We start from the raw sequence: 19709 nt of genomic DNA on the forward strand, positions 1-19709 counted from the left end.
TAGAGGAAACAAACAATCATTTCATCTACAGAACTTCTGTGTTAAAAACATGTTATGCTATACGTGCATTTCTGATACTACCTTTAAACAAAGAAGAATTATCAATATTATTAAGATACACCTACAGTTTCTAGAATTATTGAAAATATTTTGAAGTTTACATTTTTTATTATGAAATGCAATTTAGTAAGCTTATTAAGGGGTTTTATGAATGTAAATGTATTATGTTAGGGTAAAGAAAAGTTGATTCATAGCTAGAAAATCAAATATGATTATTTTTTCATAAAGAAAATAAATATTATCAAGTTTTGCTTTTTTTAAAGAAGGTAACTCGTGCATCTTTCCCTTTCTAAAATATGACTAACCACCAATGCACTTCGCTATCACAAAACCACCTTTTGTTTGAGCTAACAGTAATTCTAGGCATGAAAAACACTGATGCCTCAATAAATAAATTAAACTAGCTATAAAAAAAACATGCTAGCTTTATGATTATACACTGGTAACATAGTTGTCCAGAAGATTTAAGGAAACAAAATTTAACTGACAGTAACACACAAGTTTCCTTTACCCACTGCAATTTTAAACGAGACCTGCAAAACAGGTCTTACAAATCCACGACGCTCACTTGATCTTCAGTATTCCTGCAGTTTGTGTATACTGATGCACATTGCAAGTTACATGACTTCTAAATAGCAATGTAACACATTTATATTTCACTGACTTCAATGTCAACTTATGTTACAAATCGAGGGAGGGGAGACAGTCATTCTTTAAATGTGGTTTTGTCACATCAGTATTTTTGTCTTTAAAGTTACTTGGTTGCACAGCAATCTTATCCAAGCTCTTTGCAGAACTAGCACAGAAAAACAAAAACAAAACAAAACAAAAAAACACACACACAAAAATGCAAAAACCCATGTCAATTTAACCTACTTACACGAATAACACCACCAGTAGTCAGCAGTACAAAAAACAAAGCACACCCACACACAGACATCTGAAGCACCACTGCAGACTGCTTGCATCTCGATGTGCTACAACTGGTGCTAAGTTTTACGTACACCCAACGAGTGCCTCTTTCCTACATTAAAGCTACGCCCATGACAACACCTACCTGTCCTATCACTTGTATTAGAACTTCTGTCTCAATCAATGACAGGAATGTTGTTTCTCAGAGTCCGTAATGTTAAAGAGCCATTCTCAAAGCTTTCAGCTTATAGGTCTACATGAATGCTTTTGTCCAAGATGTAATGCTCCACCTAGATTTAATTAATCCATCCAGATACAACCATGTGGGTCAATATTTCCTGTCCATTAATTTTTTGGTTCAATGTGATTGAGAAGCATAACAGCAAACATCTAGACCATGCAAGACAGACAAAACTGAGATTAATCAAAAGCAAAACAAAACAACTGAAGCTTGTTCTTCCCCTTTTCCCCCAGCACACACAGAATCTAAAAATTCCTACAGACATACTGCAGATAAAAATCTCCAGATAAGCTACAGCACATAGCTGCTGTTGGGCAAGAACATATGTAGTTTGAAGAGCTAACAGAAAAGCTTGATAGATCTAATGTATTACGTATGTTACACTTACAGCATTATTAAGTAATTCTGTGGTGTTCTTTTTTTTCTCCTGTTTTTCCATTTGTTTTTAAAAGAGTAAGAAGGTCCCAAAAGCTACACCAGTAAGACCATACCATCTTGAAGTTCTGCACAGTGGGAGACTGACAGGAAAGAAAGGAAACGGTTCAGCATTTCTATCATTTTCCTGGGCTGGGTGATCTCAAGACCGTTCCTACACTAAGGAGACCTCGCTGCTTTTCATAGTTGAAGGGAAAGAATTCTGGGTTCTGTTGTCTTCAATTCTCCCTCTACCTTTCCTAGCTGTTGTGCCTTTTAAAGTCAGTCCAGTTTTACCATAAAATGCAGACTAAAAGTAGGGTTACACTAAAGCAGACTGTCCTGAAATTTGAACTCTCTTCATCTCCCCCCAGAGTCCAACTACCATCAGGAATTGACCTGTGCATAGTCAAGCAGAGAAAACGGACTTAATAATGTTCAGTCAGTAAGTATGTCACATCTCCTCCTGGCTTTAACACTCATTACCCCCCTTCAGACCCTTGGTATAATGAAATAAAAATATCTGCCACAAAAAGCCAGGCAATCTTTAAAAGTCACAGCAGCTTTTATCAAACACAATATCCTGTCCTATAATTGACAAATTTCCAACTAATTTCTTACATGATTTCATTTATTTATGTATTTCTACATTTCACAGGCTTATGTTCTGCCAAATATGTCAATGGTTTTGTTCTCATTGGAGTTCTCAGCACAAAGAGCTAAATCTAGGAAAAAAACAAACCATACCAAGGCCTCAGCCTTCACTGAGTGGAGGCAGTCTAGACCGTGTTGATACCCATGTAAATAAATGCAATATTCAGGCATTTACAGATGTTACAGTAGAGACAATGAACTTCTCGTGACCACCACCAGTGTTCAGGTTTTTCTCCATCTGTCAGGAGTCACCTGTAAACTACAGCAGCACAACCAGATCACAACTTTTACCCTTAATTATCATTCCGCTGAAAGTAGAACATGGGGACTCTTTCATCAGTTATGGCTACATCCATTATACTTGATGCAGGGCTCCAATATCTTTCTAAAATATTTTTTTCCTAATAACAAATTAGTATTTCCAGAAGCTATGACTTTCAATAATTTAAAGTATCTAAAGAAAAATTAAGACCTTACATTCATTTAGCATTTACAGCAGTCACTCTTTGCAAAACTCTCAACACTGTGACCCCCCACCATCCATTTTCCTCAGTTAAAATTCAGTCTTAACATGACGAAACGCAGCCTGACTGTGAACTTTGTTAAACGCATTCACTCTTATACTGGGAATTATATATATTACAAGCCAGAGCTATTAAAAAAAAGTTGAGTGACAAATAGGGTCACTGGGACAAAGCTGCTTTCCACTTAACGCTAGCTCCCCCATCCCTAGCAATGGATACATACACAACAGTTCTAGAGATAACAGCAATGAGAGACCAAGATTGACTCATAGAACTGCACCAGTCTGTCAACACTCAGTGGAGGCCCTGTCCTCTACAGCAGCCCAGAGGCAGTGGGAGCTTACTGCAGTGAAGCAAAGCCCACCCAGTGCCAGTGGTTGCAGTGGTGTTGCCTATGAGGCTCTATGGCTGCACGCTACACTTGAATTGCTCAGAGCTGTTTCTAACAATGGTTTTGCTTCCATTACACTAGAGCAACCATTCACCCTCTATGCTTTCCCAGATACGCTATGGAAGACATACAGGGCCTGGTTTCCAAACATTATTCTGCAAAAGATGTTGGAGGAGTAGAAAGTGGCAGACAAAAAAGACAAAAACTCCCTACCCTGCCAACAGATAATCAGCAGGGTATCAGGAGCATTTTCTGAACGATGGTCTTGAAATACAGTCTGTTTTAAGTCACACCAATACGCTAGCCTTACCTCTATGGAAATCTGAAATTATGTTACTACAGCTCGAAAAATAAACATCATAATAAATAATAATATATTTTTTTTTTTAAAAAAAGAGCCACCACACAGTAGCACTACCTTTGGCACTTAGCTATACTTTTCTGTATACCAAATTAAACAAAAACAAACAAGAAATCCAATGCCCCAGCAAAACTGCAAGTTAAAAAAAACATGCTAATTTTTCTTTAATGAAAATACCTACATAATTAACTTGAATGAATACATACTGTTTTGTTCAAATACCTAGTGAAACTGTGGTGCCCGTACCTTTAGTCTACCTTGGTAGAGAATCCATGATATATACAAATAAGAATATAGTGTCACTACACAGCTCATGGGCATTTAAGTTAACAAACTATTTTACAACCTGCTGCAGCATCACCACGCTGAAGATGCACACCGTAAATTGCTACAATATCAGCCCGTCCAAGATTCAGTCACAGGTCACACACAGAAAGACGGTAACTTAAACTACTGGTTGAGCACTGGGGCTTTTTTCCAGGTATGCCTTCCAGTATTTATGCTATTAATACACAATTTTAGAGCTGCATGCTAAAAAAAATATAGATATTAATTTTACTTTAAAAAAAAAAGACACAAAGGCAACACTTTCCCAGGAGTAGCAAGCACTGTGCTGCAGACAACTAATAAGTTACTGCACACTGTCACTACTGACCTCTAGAAACCCTCCTCTGTAATAGAATACTGATACACCACCCACTGCTTTGCAGAGGAAACTCAGCCAAGTTGTTTTTGTGTTTCTGTATCGTTTCCATAGCAAAGGTCAGTGCATGCGTAAGTTAAACTAAAGCTGGAAGGCTAAAGACTGAAGGTCACAACAGGATAAGCCAGAACAGCTTCAGCCAAAGCAGTTCCAGCCGTGTTACTACATGCATTCAGTAAACTCCTGCATGTCAATACTTAGTTTGCAATTTTTATAATGCAAGTATGAAGAGAGTAAGGTAATGAGAAAAATTCAGTCATCAGGATGCTGTGTTTTTATAGTAGAAAAACATTCATATGTTCTTAATGCACATCTAGAAAATCCTTTAGAAAAAAACAACTGTAACACTAGAGATCAATGTGATCACTGAAGTCAGCAGCATTTACACTTGAAAGTTAGTGGTAGGGGTGAGAATCTTTTCCTTTCTGAGGAAATCAAGCAGATCACATTAAGTAAAAGGCATCAACCTAACAAAGGTAGCAGTTTTCCAGATTACATGCATTGTATTGGGCCATTATGTTGCTCATATGCCATCAGTTCCATGCTCTGAGCTAAGGGAGAGCTTTCAATACTCGGCAAGCTCATCAGAGGGCTTTAAAATCTCAAGTATTTAGAAGTTCTGCCTCCCTCCACTGTCTATTTTTTTAAACTAAGAAGGTTCTCTCTCTGTTTTCCATCTATTGTTTCAGGCCAAGTATTACCTATCTCTATTCAAATATAAATGTTATTTACCCACAAGATGTGATTTCTCAAGAGTTGCAAAAAGACTTGAGAAGAATATCCAACAGAAAACACACACTTCACAGAAAACAGGTACTATCAGACCACAATAGCATACTTCGAAATAGTCTGTTTTTCTGAAAATTAAAATAACCCAAACCCTCTTTGTTTATTTGCAATAAACCAATCCCTAATATTGTCACTAAATCCAGAAGTGATGTCAGGCTTTCACATGGCTATTCTTTTAGACTAAAAATGCAGACAAAAAAAAAGGGGAACTACAGCTTAGGGGAAAAAAAAAAAAGCGAAATCATTTCTTTAGCTACATTTTACACTCAGCAATCAACCAATCCTAGATACTAATGACATTTCAGACAGTACAATCAAATGGGTTTTGGCATTTTTAAAGCAATTTTCCTGTAAAACTTTCCAGCATTCATTAGGAATTCGCATGTTTAACCAAACTTTCACTTGTGTTTAATACTCATGTTTCATCCTTTGCGCGTCTTGCCTTCAATTAGCGAGCAAAAAAATAAGATCCTATCACCACTCCAGTGCTCCCTCCCCTTGGACAATTACTTTACTGCTTATGGCATTACTGGATTGGTAAAGTAGGCTGATTAGAAGGAAGTCTTTTACATAAAAACAGATGTCCCTAAAAATAGAGCATAGTCTTGAAATACAAGACATGTCAGGGGAAAAAACCTGTGATAATCAAGGCTTTTCTTCATGTAGGTTAACAACTCCAGCTTCATCAAATGCACCAGTATTCCTGTAAAAATCCTCAGCTCAAACATGAGGAAGGGGGAAGGAAATCCACAGCAATGTGAAGAAGCGTAGGCACTCCCTACCCCTTTACTTCCAATAGTGAGGTCCTAGGCTTTTCAACACGGTGACACGAAGCGCACAACTAACTAGTTATCTCCTCCTTGGTAGTCTCCCTGCAGCTGGAGGCATTTCAGTGGTGTCTCTATTTGTCAGAACACCTCCCAGAGTTACACCACCTTAAGGAAGACAAAAGAGGACAAGAAAGGCCCAGATAGATGAAGGCGAAGGCAAAGATAAAGGGAAGGTAAAGCTGTTCTCTTCAATTAGGTATTTTTCCTTTTACTTTGGAAGACTGCAGAAGTGAAGATATGGTATAATTTACCCTGGAATCTAAACAATCCTAAAAGAAAAGAACTTTCACTACTTAAGGTTTAGTCCACTTTTAAAAAGTTGTTTACAAAACAAAACTGCCAAACCTCACCATAGTAATATAATAAAAGTTTAAAAGAAGAAAAAAAGGCTTTGAGATGTTTTGTCCTCTGAGACAATGGAGATGTGACCCATAACCTTGGACTATTTCTGACAACAGTATTCAAGAGGCACTGGAGCATGGCTTTGAGGAACCAGATATTTTTTTCTTCAGACATTTCTCCACAAGAATTTCACTTTTGAGTGGTTCGCAGCTACTTTTCTAAAGAACCGTGAAGACTGACGTTTTAAAAGCTGAAGGGTGACGCTTCCAAACTGAGCAGCACACCTAGTAACAGCTAGAAATAAAAGCAAGGGATAAAAAAGATCTAAAGGCATGAAGATGATCAATAAATTGAAACAAAAGCCACAGAATGACTAACACCAGTGGTGCAATTTGCCATAAATTTATTGTCAGTGGCATTTTGAAAAGCTTGAACCAAGCTATAGATATAAAAACAAGTTCAGGGAAGTTATTGAAAGTCAGACTGACCACAGCCATCCCCTTGTGGGGGACGCAGAGGTGCAATGAGTGCTGACCTATGATCTGCTGTGGACTGTTCACAGGAAAGTGGCGAAATTCATGGAAGAGAACTCCATTTGGATCTCTTAGACAATACCCCAACCACTGACTTAAAAGCTTAGCAGTAGATGTGTGTTGTGTTTTTTTTTTTAATTTCATTCCCACTCCACAAAGGTTTTAATATTAGAGAAAGTTACACATATAATTTTAAAATTAAATATGTTGTATCAACCTACTTCCCCTTCCTGAAGTGCGGTACTATTTTCAATCATTTGACTATCTGATGTAGGAAAGAAAAGCATGCACACCAGAGAAGCATCCTCCTTCCTCTTTTGCTAATAGTTCATTGAGTAGACTGACTTAAAACCTTAAAATAGGATAGATCTCTGCACTATTTTTATTTTTCAGAATTGAGGTATGAAAGCAACAAGTGTTAACGAACTACTAGACATAGTGGCACAAGTCCAGGTTTAACAGCATTTTAAAGGTCATCACAAAGACAAATGGGTCCTGAAGAGAACCAAAGCAAAAATAGCAGTACATTACTGGCCATGATACCATCTGGTCATACAACGTACGGAACATCCTTCAAGGTTTAAGAACCTGGATTTTTCTGTTTCTGAAATCTCACACTTCCATGCTCACTGCTTGCAGAGAAGACTGACCATTTAAATGCTAATTTCAGGCATATTTTGAAGAGTGTTTCAGCTCAGAGTCCTGTCCCATTCTATGCTACCAACAGAAGACCAAATCATAGCTAAAATAGTGTTAGACTAACATTACAACTTCACACCGTGCAGAATTACTGGTCACATCTAACTAGCCATCACCATACACAATCCTTCTTCAGTTTGCTCTACGCTATCAAGAAATTGTGCTATTTCTGAACCTCCAATTCCCAGTGCCAAATTACGCTATGGACAGCTTTTCAGATGAGCATTTCCAGGAAAACCCATATAACTTGCAAAAAAAAAAACACCCTAATTCTACTTGGAAAAAAGTTTCAATAATACTCTTCCTCATCTTAGTAACCACAACACAAGAAGCAGACAACCGTGTCATTACCAATCCAGTATGCCATTTTAATTTTTTCCACGTTAATTAGAGCACTGTATTGATTAAGTGTTCAAACATATATTAGATGCATGTGGATGGGTTTTACTATCTATTTTGGGGGTTCTAGAGCAGAAGATGCCTATATAGTCAATCTACTCTTAAAAAGATATTTATTTTTACAATCCCATCCAAAAGCCAACGTTTTGTCCCTAACAGCCGATCACACGGCTCACACAGGCTGAGACTTACCTTCTACATTTATTTGCAGGTTGTTGTCACCAACAATTAGAACTGGGATTAGAACCTGCCTTCTGGTGATGTATGAATAAAGGGAAGGACTCGAGACAAAGAAAAAAAACAACACACAAGAATTGAAAAAATGGAAGGTGGGAAGAAGGGAAGGCTCATAAGACACAGAAAAACCATTCTGTATACCATTCTCTATACCCTTCCTCAATCATAGGACTGCTGACCAGTCCATAGATTGCATGCTTCCTGTCTCCTGTTGCAGCAGAATCAACTACTGTGCAAATTTGGCTTATGGCAGAGATGAACAGCTCCTACCCTTGAGCCCCTTAAAGCATGGCAAGAAGACTTATGGTACAGGCAAATTCCTAATAGCTACCCCTGCCCCAAATTTCTCAGGTATACATGGGGTACTTCATCCCCAAATAGAACTTACACAGTGTCTGTTGTAGATATACCATCACTTCAAATCGAGTTACCCTTATCACTGTGTTTACATCTAAAACCGATTCCCACTGTGGTAACTCACCACAGGACAGATATTCTCCGTGCGTGCAGAACAAGGAGCTGTTAGCTCCACTACCCCTCAGTAAATCTCACTGCAAGGTTATCAAGAAAACTATAGTGGATATCACCTTCCTCAACAGCAACAGGACATAAGGTTAAAATATTTGTTGTGCACAACAGCTTGTGGAATTTCCTACTAGAAGATAGCATCAAATTTAAAATACTTAAGAGAACTCGGCAAATTGCAGAAGCTGATGTGAATTGCGGGAACACAACATACAATTATTTTTTAAATGAAAAATGTCATTTTAGGTCAGGAAGCTAAAATATAAAAGCAAGAAACTATTCGTGAGAGATCCTTATTGTGTTCCTGCCTGCTCTAAAATGCTTAAAAACCATTATCCGAGTGAAGTCTCATGAAAAACCTTAACCATTTTAGAAAACAGTTAAATCTCACTCCAGCAAATTGTAAACGTAAACATTATTTTATTATGTACAATTAGGCCTGGGGCAAGGGTGAGAAATTCAAGGAATTATGATCTTTCATTTAAGAGTTAGATGAAACATAGCAGCTATTTATTTAAAAGGCTTCTTAGATGGGTAGAATAAGTACTTTAACCTACTGAATTAGGCAGACAGTTCTCAGAGGCCTTCTCTGCCTCCTGACTACGCAACACAAGATTTCCACACTGTTCAAATGAGAGAATTTCAAAACGTCACCCTTCCCATTGCTTACCATGCTGCCAAGTTATTTATTCCTTCCCTGTGAATAATGTCAGCCTTATCTTGTAGATTTTTCTAAATAGGTAAAATAAGTAGTGCCAGATGACACGGATTAGCTGGAACACACTCCTAAGCAAGCAGAGATAAAAATGACAGTTACCTGCTATTTTGAAAGTTTTGCCATTGAAAGACTGAAAACAGTAGAATTTCAGCACAGAATTTGCTTCTTTGAAATCAATGGACTTACAAAACAAAACATAATGCTCAACTCATTTCATTTCCTCACATTTGGAAATAAGCTGATTAAATGTACTCACAACAGATGATACCAAATTTGTCAGAAGCTTAGTCTCCTAGCAACAAGTACAGTACAGTATTAGTAATAGATTAATGGCATACGCTAATAGATTAATGGCTTGAAGCCATGTACTATCTTAAAATCTTTATTCTAAATAACACATCAACTGCACATGCAGAACTACAGAGGTTCCACATTTTGGAAATTAAATGTTCTTTCTATAAAATACTGTGCAAAAGCAACAAACACTCTGTAGCAAGAAAAAGCACATAGGCCTTGAGGCACCCGCATCCTTTCTTGTCTCTGACACTGGTTAACTCACAGGCACAAGGAAACACCAAGTACTTTTTTGCAATGATCACCCACATGGACAGAACTGAATGTTGTAAAGCCAAGAGCACCAAACAGAAAGAAGTTAAGTCAGATACAAATAGCAATGCATATCGTGAAATGCATTTGTGTAATAACACTCTGGAAGTGCTTGCATCTTTATATTTAAATTGAGTAATTTATGTCTACTCACAGCTATTTAATGTTTACTTTTCACCAAACTTGGCCCTTAGCATACTGTTTTTTTACCAGCAGCAAATAAAAAGTTAATTCAAATCCTTGTTTTGTTTCGTAACAACTTCCTCTCCCATCAAGCACAATAATTAATTTCTAATCCAGCTGGAAGAGACGAAATTGCAAAATAGATTATTGATTTGCATTCGTATTCATTTTAATTTAGAGAGGCATAGCACCATGCATGTGTTTAAGCACGAGACTGTGAAACAAACAAATACTACGCCCATTTTTAAAACAGGATTCTTGTAATAGCAAGGTATTTCACAATTCTAATTAGAATAAAGAGCTTTGCAAATAATAAGTCACATAGATTACAGATCTGTTTTTTTTTCTAATTTACATCTACCACTACAATTTAAAAGCATCTAGTTTTGCAAGCAAAAGGAAGCCTACATATATTTGTCAAGTCTTATAACCATCAGCAAAATAAGTTCCTTTAAAACAAATATTAGTGCAAGATGCAAAAACCCAGGGGGAAAAAAAATAGTTCCCAAATGCTCAGCAGAGACTTAGTTTGGCAGCTAAAATCTCCCAAGATTCCGTCCTCATTAATGATGTGTTAAATTCCAGTGCCAGCACCTTGGCATGTGAAAATTGTATCTACTTGTTCTCCAGCAACTAAACACAATGCTCCACATGAAGAAATTTGCCCTGGCAACTACTTTCAGATTCCAGCCTAGCTCAGGCATCCTCATTTTTCTCTAGTATGCAGCACAGACTTACTTCCCTGCTGTGTATTCGATCGTTGCCTCTACTGTGCTAAGGAATCTAGCAGGTCTGAAAATAGGAGAAGGTTTGAGCTGGTTGCGCCATGGTATTGTCACCAGGAAAACACTGAGAAACTCTGTAGGTAACATGAAAGCTGGATGAAGAGCTTAGATTAAGAATGAAAATGGAAGGATGATGAAAGATATTCAAGGAAGAATAGAGGTGATGAAGAGATCCAGCCTTCTTTTGGAAGGAGGGAAAGGAAAGATACAGACAAAAAAAGTCCTAAGAAGAAAACAGGAGGAATGAAAAAAATCAAGGTAAGGTATCAGAGAAGAAACAGAGTTGGATAAGTAGCTTGAAAAATGCGACTAGGTGTCAGGTTAGGAGAAGAAATTCTTTAGATGAAGAACTTAGAAAGAGGAGATTGCTTAGGCAAGGAGAAAGGAACAGCCAGTCCAATACATTTAAATTCTGCTGGTACATCTTTACTTATGCACGTGTAACTTCAGAGCTGTTCCAAAACTGATGTAATTACAAAGCATGACAGAATTTGCTTGCCAGTGAGGAATAAAAAAATATAAGGAGAAAAAGTGATAATATGTTTATCCTATAGTATGAGTAGGAGAAACAATAGGGACTGATTATGCCAACTCTATTACCACTTTGAGTCTGGTTTTAAATACTAACACGTTACTTAAACTATTGAAATGGGACAAATATAACAAATACGTTTTTAATTTCTCAATTGCTCTTGTAAAACACTAAGGACTGAAACTGTGACTGCCATTTTGCTGTAAAAGAACAGGAAGTATCCTGGGTTTGGGGGAAGAAACAGACCTGTGGTAACCTTAAGGTAATTAGATTAATTTTCTTTTTTTCTCCGCCCTATTTATCCTAAGCAGCTATTTATCCTTTATAGCTGTTGTTTCTTTTGACATATAAACGAACACTTGATTTTTATCTTAATATATTTTGGGATTGAGATAAAAATCATTAAGCAAGATTGAGGTGAATAAGTAAAGAGACGTTGCTTTCACCCAAGGATGCGGCAAACTTACAAATCAACTAATCTTAACAAGCCCCATAATTCCCCAGCACAATCTTCCCTGTGTCCAGCAAGTAAGAGGGCCAGTTCTGTTGCCAGCTGCACCACAAATACTAAAGGAGACGTAAGTGACTACCAGGAAAGTAATCCAGAAGCCTGCCCAGCATAGGGTAGGAGATGTGTGCACACCTCGGCTTAGAGGGGAGCACATCACAGCTTGTGTACGCAGTTATTTATATCCACAACACCAAAACCACGCTTCTTTCCCTTCAAAGGAGATTATGATGGCAAAGCTTTCACATGAAAGCCAAACCTAATTTACCAGGACCTTACATCCATTCCTGAGCTCAACAACAATTGGATGGTGTTTGCAAAGTATTTATATACTACGCTTCAGATGTCTTTAGCACTTTAAATGTTTAGTATGAACAAAGGAACCCAGCCAAAGCAACTGTTAATGACCAGTACCAGGTATCAAAACAGTTTGTGTACCACCACCCTCTGTTAGAGGAGAACCGTTGCCTGCATTACTACTGCATTTAAATCAGTTTCAGTACTGAACAAAACTGTTCTGAAAGACAATAAACTTGCTTGATTCTGTTAAAGCAGTGGAAACAGTGACGAGACACGAGGCGGGGTAGGAAGGGGAACAAGTCTTGCTTGCCCTTACAGAGTAACAGTTCAAATCTGAACTAATTTTTGTATTGCACAAGGTACATTTAGGGGAAAATCTTACCCAGGAAGGAATATAAGCTTCAAAGAAGGTAAGGACTCACGGCATTGTAAATACCAGTAACTGTAGCTAAGAGAAAAAGTTATCTTTGATTCAAGAAAGCCAGACTTCCTACCTTCACTACAGGGTGTCCTCCAGTAGATGCTTTTACTGCTCCTCTGCTTCCTTCTGTTTCATAGTGAGCTCTGTGATGAGTTTTAGGCTGGACATCTATTTTCAGTTCGCATTGCCCGTAATGACTTGGTAAAGGCCAGTCGAGAGGTGGCAACGAAGATGTGCTGCAATCAAGACGTGCACACTATGGTTAAATGAAATATGCCATTTGGCCAGGGTACAATCACAGGAACTTCTCCATAAATACAGACAATGATGTCATTTTCCTAACACGTGATTACCAAATAAGAATAGCTGTTAGCCTAGCACTATTTCTTGAAAATTCCCAAAGTCTGCTGGTGCATTAAAATCTTCAATTAAACATTTATTTGGGGGGGTATTTTTGGAGTGTACTAATGTAGTGCTGTATTTCTTCCTTCCAATCCCTGACTGAAAGAAAGGTCCCGCAGGCCCTGCATTACCAGCGTTACTCCATAATGCTTTTATTTTATGTTTTTATTCTCAAGTTTATCAACAAGCAAGTTCAAATGGTTCTAAAGGGAACAGTTTAAATTCATTTCCTAAATCGTTAAGTTTTAAAAAATACTTGAAGATAATAAAGCAGACAGTTACTTTGTTAAGATTGGTAAGCACTGCACTTTGTTAACTATCATTCCGATGAACACTACCTGATGATTCAAACTTTTAGGACTAGTAGTCCTGTCTGAGCATAAAGACTTACTGCAACAAACACACCTTAAGTGTGTGCTTAGCTTATCCATGGATTATACCCTTACACCCAGTAGCAAAATTGCTCCAGGGGAGCAGGAAAAAAATGCAGCAATAGAAGTAACATGAAAAACTCAAAGGGAAATAAGCCACATGGTATCACCATTTTTTTTCCATACCTATCCTTTTACCTGCTTAGATTCACAGACTTATTATTGTAATATGAAGAACAGTAGGATTCAAGTCAGTAATTACCTGGTGGAGCAAATTAATTTCTAAACATTTAAAAATGAATGTTTATAGCACTGTGTACCACACAAGAACATATACAACAAAAATAAGCTTCTATTGAAATAGTTTTTACTACCATACACTGACCAACAGGGCAAGCAAAGTAGGTTTTAAAGAGATGGACAAACACTGATTTGTATTGTTGCCTGAGAAAGCTCAACTCCATTTCTTTCTCCTTTTACAGGAAGTCAGGTAAAACCCCACTGCCAGTCCAAAGACAAGCACACTTTCACAAACACGAACAGCTACAGATCCACAAAAGATAAGCTGTACCTTCTGGAGAGCTGCAACCTATGAAAACGTATCCACAGTTGGGAAAGAAGGTAATGTTTGAACTGAAGGGGAGAAAAAAAGGCTGTCGTTAGTAAGTATCTGGATGGACTTGGGCTCAGGCTGCAGCACCATATATCTACCTTTTACTACAAACATCATTGTCACTAAGCACGGAAAAGGAGGAGAAAAGGCCCCACTTGCTGGCACTCTCCTACAGGAGGGCCACCTATAAACCTGGTGGCCTGCTGCTTTGTGGAGTACCTCCAACTGTGCACTTCAGCAGAGAGCTAACCCTGAGATAAACTCATCTCCTGAAGCGCCTTTCAGGGAATGAATGGGAACCAGAGTTTTTCCCTTTCTTCTTACTGAAAGTAAGAAGTGAGAGCAATAAATCGTGTCCACAAGCATTCAGTGTGTAGCCAAGACTCTTCTTCCCCCAGTAAGCAGGTCTTAGGACCAGTCCTTCCACAGCAATAGTATTTACTGGGTAGGAGAAGTGATGTCAAGAATAAAAGAGGAAACAGGAAAACAAGAGGAATGCAGCATAAGCCCAGTCCTGCCAGTTACTTACCACAGGCCAAGGTGTACTGCCTAAATGCTACTATTGGTTATCAACTAGACCTTGCCATTCACTTTTATAGTTACTGAAGAAGACTCAAGTCTTCAGTCTGAAAACGGAAAGAAAACATCAGGATTAGAAGATACAAAAAATAGTTTTAAAAGAAATATAGCATGCAAGAATTTGTTCTTTATTATTTCTGAAAAAGTTTTTTCTTCCCTATAACCAAATAGTTGATGTTAAAATAGTTGGTATGCATAATGAACAGATATGGTCCCGCAGAGAGCTTGGTGTAACATGCACACCACAGACTACATACCAATTACTGGGAGATATTACTCAAAGTTACATATTAAACTCACTCTACAAAAAGTATTTGTTGCTAATGATGGCTCTCTGTACCTCTAAGAGGTTTAACCCTGCAATTAACTAATAAAAATGTAGCACAAGCCATATCAGAGTCCCATTATCTGCTGAAACAATATTTGGAATACTAGAACAAACATGGAGACAGGAAAATAACGAGGTCTCAAGATTTTGTCATTCTTTGAAAACAAATAAAAAAATATCAGCATGAGGGAGTGAGCAAGCACACATGCATGTGCAGATGCCTAAACGAGAGCGACAGAGAGGGAGGGAGGGAGAAGCTTCCAAAAGTTTTCCAAATAAATTGCATAGCATTAGACTTTTAGGTCTTGCTGCTTCAAACTGCTATTTTCTAGATGAAACAGACCAGAGTTGTAGCTGCTTCCCTTTAAGGAACAGACTGTGATGTTGGATACCCAAAGTGTTAAGTGTTTATCTTTGAATATTTTTCTTGCTGTCTCCGTTACCCTCAACTTCTCATCAGCAATAGAATCCTAAAAAGTTTCGGGGTACAGTGTTATGCACCTTTCTGCCCTGTGATGATATCATTTAAATCCATTTCTGCTTCCACACCACTCTTTCACTTGTTTTGAGGTAAATGCTGTAGAGCAACACATTACAGTGCATCGGTGATCTAACTTCATTTCATTTTGAAAGGTAAGTTTTTTATTCTGTTAGTTTACCAGAGCCTCCACTATCTAAATGGTTTGTTCAAACTGAAATAATGGGAGAGAGGCTGAACAAGAACTTTCCTTGCCTGTCACCTTCTGAACGTCACATGGACCTTCAAGCTCGGACACTAAATAAATGCACAAAATGTCAGAATACAGTCTATAAACTTTTTTTTCCCCCACTAGGTAGAAATCAACATCAAAACAGAAGAATCATGTCAGAACTGGGGTGTGAAGCAACACAATCTCTGTACCAGACACTGTATATGGGAAATAAATTCTGAAGCTGCTAGCTGGAGTAATTAGAGTAAATAAAGTTGATACTGAACTCTACTGATCTCTGATGATTTGAAACTTAACCAAGACACCTATAACATGTTTAAAAAACCACAGCTTTTTGAGAAATGTGCAAAGATTTGGTACTGTTACAAAAAGATTTGTCTCCCCCAGTTTGCACACAGCATGATGACATTTCTATTACTTTCAAAGCCATCTCTACCTTTGCATTCAGAACACAGGATCTAGATCAGGTGCTGACTGTTTTTTTTTTTTTTTTTTCCAAGGTATTTTAGACTAAAAGATTAAAAGAAATAAGAACTTTTGTTTTTCAAACCTCTCACGTGTCAAACTTGAGGGAGGAGGAATGTACTAGTAGACACTTCCACATACTTTGTTACAGAAGTTCATCACAAAATTACTGTTACAATAGCTTGCAACTTAGTGGTTTTTTACACATGATTCTGTAATTTTTGCTTTTCTTTGATGAGTAAACCCCTTATTAACAGTACAGTAACCTACTAGTAAAGCACCAAATCACATACCAGCAAACAATGACTGACGGTCATCCTAAATGTTTCATGAAATCAAATCTTAGCATGTTGTTGAGACAGCACCAATCTGTAAAGCTACAGATGTTCTTCCAGTAATACCGAGAGAATTTCATAATCTGATTAATGCAAGTCTCCAAAAGCTCAAACTTCTATCACATCAAGATTAAAGGCTTTAGAGAACAGCTGCTATTAAAGGAAACTTAGAAGTAGAGAAAGTACCCTTCAGTAGCATCCTCAGCAGAAGCCATCACTTTTAAAACGATCACTTCAGTGTTCACACTATTAATTCAATGGATACCTTCTTCACCTGCAACTATGATCTCCAAAATAACACCACTTCTGGCTGCTCACATTGATGAACACACATCTAACGCTCACCAGAATGACAATCTCATGGATTCGTCTGGATTTCAGTGTTCGGACCTGCAGAAGCCAGGGCCCCCTCCATGGGCTGTATCTCCCTTGCACAGGAAGAAACAAAGCCTAGAAACAAGATTGCTTGCTTGCATTTGACTTACGCTTTATTCTTCCTTCTATCCCACATGCAGTGTTGTGGGGCCAATGGCAGCTGTGGAAAATAATCCTGTTAAAAACTGAAAACAGTTATCTTCCATTTGGAGCACTCCTCCTAGGCAATTCACTGGACAGACAGCTGGGGCTCCGTGCAGAGAGCAATTGCTAACCCTGGTACCTCATCTGAAGCACGTGTGATTAGCTCAGTTTTAGTCTAATGCTCTGTTGTACTCCTTGCTTAAAAAGTTTTTGAATATAGGTGGAATGAGAGCTCATTTTAGCTACTCAGTATGAACATGTTCCTGCCTCTCAGTAGTCACAAATTTTAGTAATAACCTTTCAAAGATACCCACTAGGATCTCAAAAAGTTTGTGACAATTCTTCTTTTTCTGTTTTTTTCTTTCATTGGTTAACTTTCACGGATCTGCTATTAGAGTGATTTTTTTTATTATTATTTCTTAGTTACAGCAAAAGTAACACTTTCCACTTGCAGCTCTTCTGAAACATCAAAATCTGTGACTGAGAAAGAGCTCGCTGACCAATGGATATTCCAGAACTTTTTCACATCCTGAGCTTTTGCAAAGAATAACCAACAGCGTTGGTTACGACAAGTCAATGCCGTGACACAGCAAACCCTTCAGAATCTCAAATCTTACTATTTTGCAATATTATGGTCCTTCTTTGAGAGTTCTTGTAGAGTGAAAACACAGCTGTGATTGCTCTTTGCTACACAGAACAAAGTAACATGTTTTGGAGTTAAGAATTTGGGGGCCGTTCCAGTTGCCACAGTAGAATATCAATAAATAATTTTTTTTAAATACTGTTTACATTCAAAATATCACTGTTCTGCTACTAGCAGACCTACAGTTAAATATGCTTTACTGATACAGTATACTGCCGAGTAAAATCTGTATTTTATCTTTCAGAACAAAGGAGAGAGCTGAATCATATGTACAGCACAGAGGTCGCGTATTAAACAGTCTGAATTTCTCTGGATTCATTAATGGTGTGTAAACATTACAGCAATGGCCTAGCTTATTAAAAATCTAAGAGGTTCAAAGTTCTCTTGCTTGTCTCACTAAGTGGGTACTTATCTTCAAAGTCAGCGACTTGCAAATATTTTTACTTTAAAGTTTTGCTAACACAGCATAACTGGTGTTATTTCTATGTAACAAAAAACAGATGGATAACTACGTACCAGAGTAAGTTTGTCTATAGTCCAATCGCATTAAAAGGCTTATTCTTCTTAAAATTAAAGACTGAGATCCCAATTGTTATGCTAAAAATAGAACAATTCTGTTCCTCTCTGCTCCACAGACTTCCAAGAGAAAGACTCAGACAAGAGAACTAACTATTGCAAGTGTTCTACCACCTGCCACTATATTTACATTACTTTTTTCCCCGAAAAAGAAGGTTAACATAGTCAGCAATCTTAGCTTTCAGTGGAAACTGCCATATAATTGCAGGTAAAGTACTCTCAAGTTGCCATTAAGCATGCACCACTAAAGAGATTCCTGAACTGTACATGCATGTGTCACAGCCCACTTGTTCACCACCACTGCAACCAAGATACTGCCTGATATCCCATCACTTCACGGTGCTCCAGACTGAACTTGTGGCACGGCATTCTGAAGGAAACCGTCAGTTTATAAAGTAGTTCTTAATCAGAACTAATTAACTACAGAGCACCATATCTGTGGATGTTAACACTAAATGTCGCTCAGCTCTTATGAATTGTACTTTTAGTGAAAAATCCCCATCCTGAGTATTAAATTACATTATAACCTTTTCTCATTACTAGTTTCTGGGTTGTCCATACAATGTTTTCATTCTCCTGGATCAACCTGAAAAAAAAAAAAGCCTTATAAAACAGTTTTGTTTTTTTTTCCCCCCGGTTTCTGGGGATCTAAGATGTCTAACTGTAGGCATTGTAATGGAGAACGTCAGTTTCTGTGAAACAATTTATTTATGTATCACTTCAAAACACTACTTGCTACTTGTCTTTCTAAAACAGCAGCTTTGTACTTGAGGCAGCTGGCTGGAATCTACACAAAAAAACTTTAGAAGGGATCAGTCTTGATGAACTTCCCAATATTACATGATTTCATAAATATTTACTAAGTACCTACTAAATGGGAATTCCACAAAGTTTTAATGACTTAATGACACACTTAAGATAACTCACATGAGCATACTAACCCTTTTCAGATGGTACCTTACCATGAGCAAGTGGATCACATTTAGATATTTGCATATGAATAGGCTCTAGGAAGAAACACTTTCTCTGGTAGTCTCCTGGACTACTACCTAGCCTATACTGACATAGGCTATCCTGAAGCGTCTATGTTGCTCTTCAAACAGGTAATACAGAATTTGAGAAGGAATGAAAGAAAAAAATAACCAAATTCATAAAAGAAATCTGAAACTACTTTATACAAGAACCTAGAAATATGTCTTCGAAAGATTTACTGGGGAAAAGAGTATTTTCAGTGGATGAAATTCAAGCTCTAACAGTAGACATGAAAAAAACAATAAAACCCAGCATCTTCATGAAACAATGGGGCAACAATCAAATGGCAAGATTAGATCTGCCATTTCTATCACAAGATCCCAATAAGAAAGGGATTTTCTAAGTGGAGGGGATGGAAACATGAAATACACAGAAAGTCAGTTCTTATCCTTCTTCCTAAGGGAACCAAAGGCAAACAAAAAAAACGGTGTCTTAAACAAGAGTAAGAATGTAATAAATAAAATGACCA

General features: G+C 37.7%; 1 protein-coding gene across 3 annotated transcripts in view; it reads right to left on the reverse strand.

Moving 5' to 3' along the window:
* Positions 1 to 19709, reverse strand: part of NFATC3 (nuclear factor of activated T cells 3) — a 66489-nt gene that overhangs the window by 29379 nt on the left and 17401 nt on the right. For all 3 annotated transcript variants that reach the window (XM_040570731.1, XM_040570730.1, XM_040570732.1), the window contains exon 3: positions 12741 to 12903. In XM_040570731.1, the coding sequence (XP_040426665.1) occupies positions 12741 to 12903 (163 nt within the window). The remainder of the gene's footprint in view (positions 1 to 12740; positions 12904 to 19709) is intronic.

This window comes from Cygnus olor, chromosome 12, assembly GCF_009769625.2.
Source record: "Cygnus olor isolate bCygOlo1 chromosome 12, bCygOlo1.pri.v2, whole genome shotgun sequence".
Lineage (NCBI taxonomy): Eukaryota > Metazoa > Chordata > Aves > Anseriformes > Anatidae > Cygnus > Cygnus olor.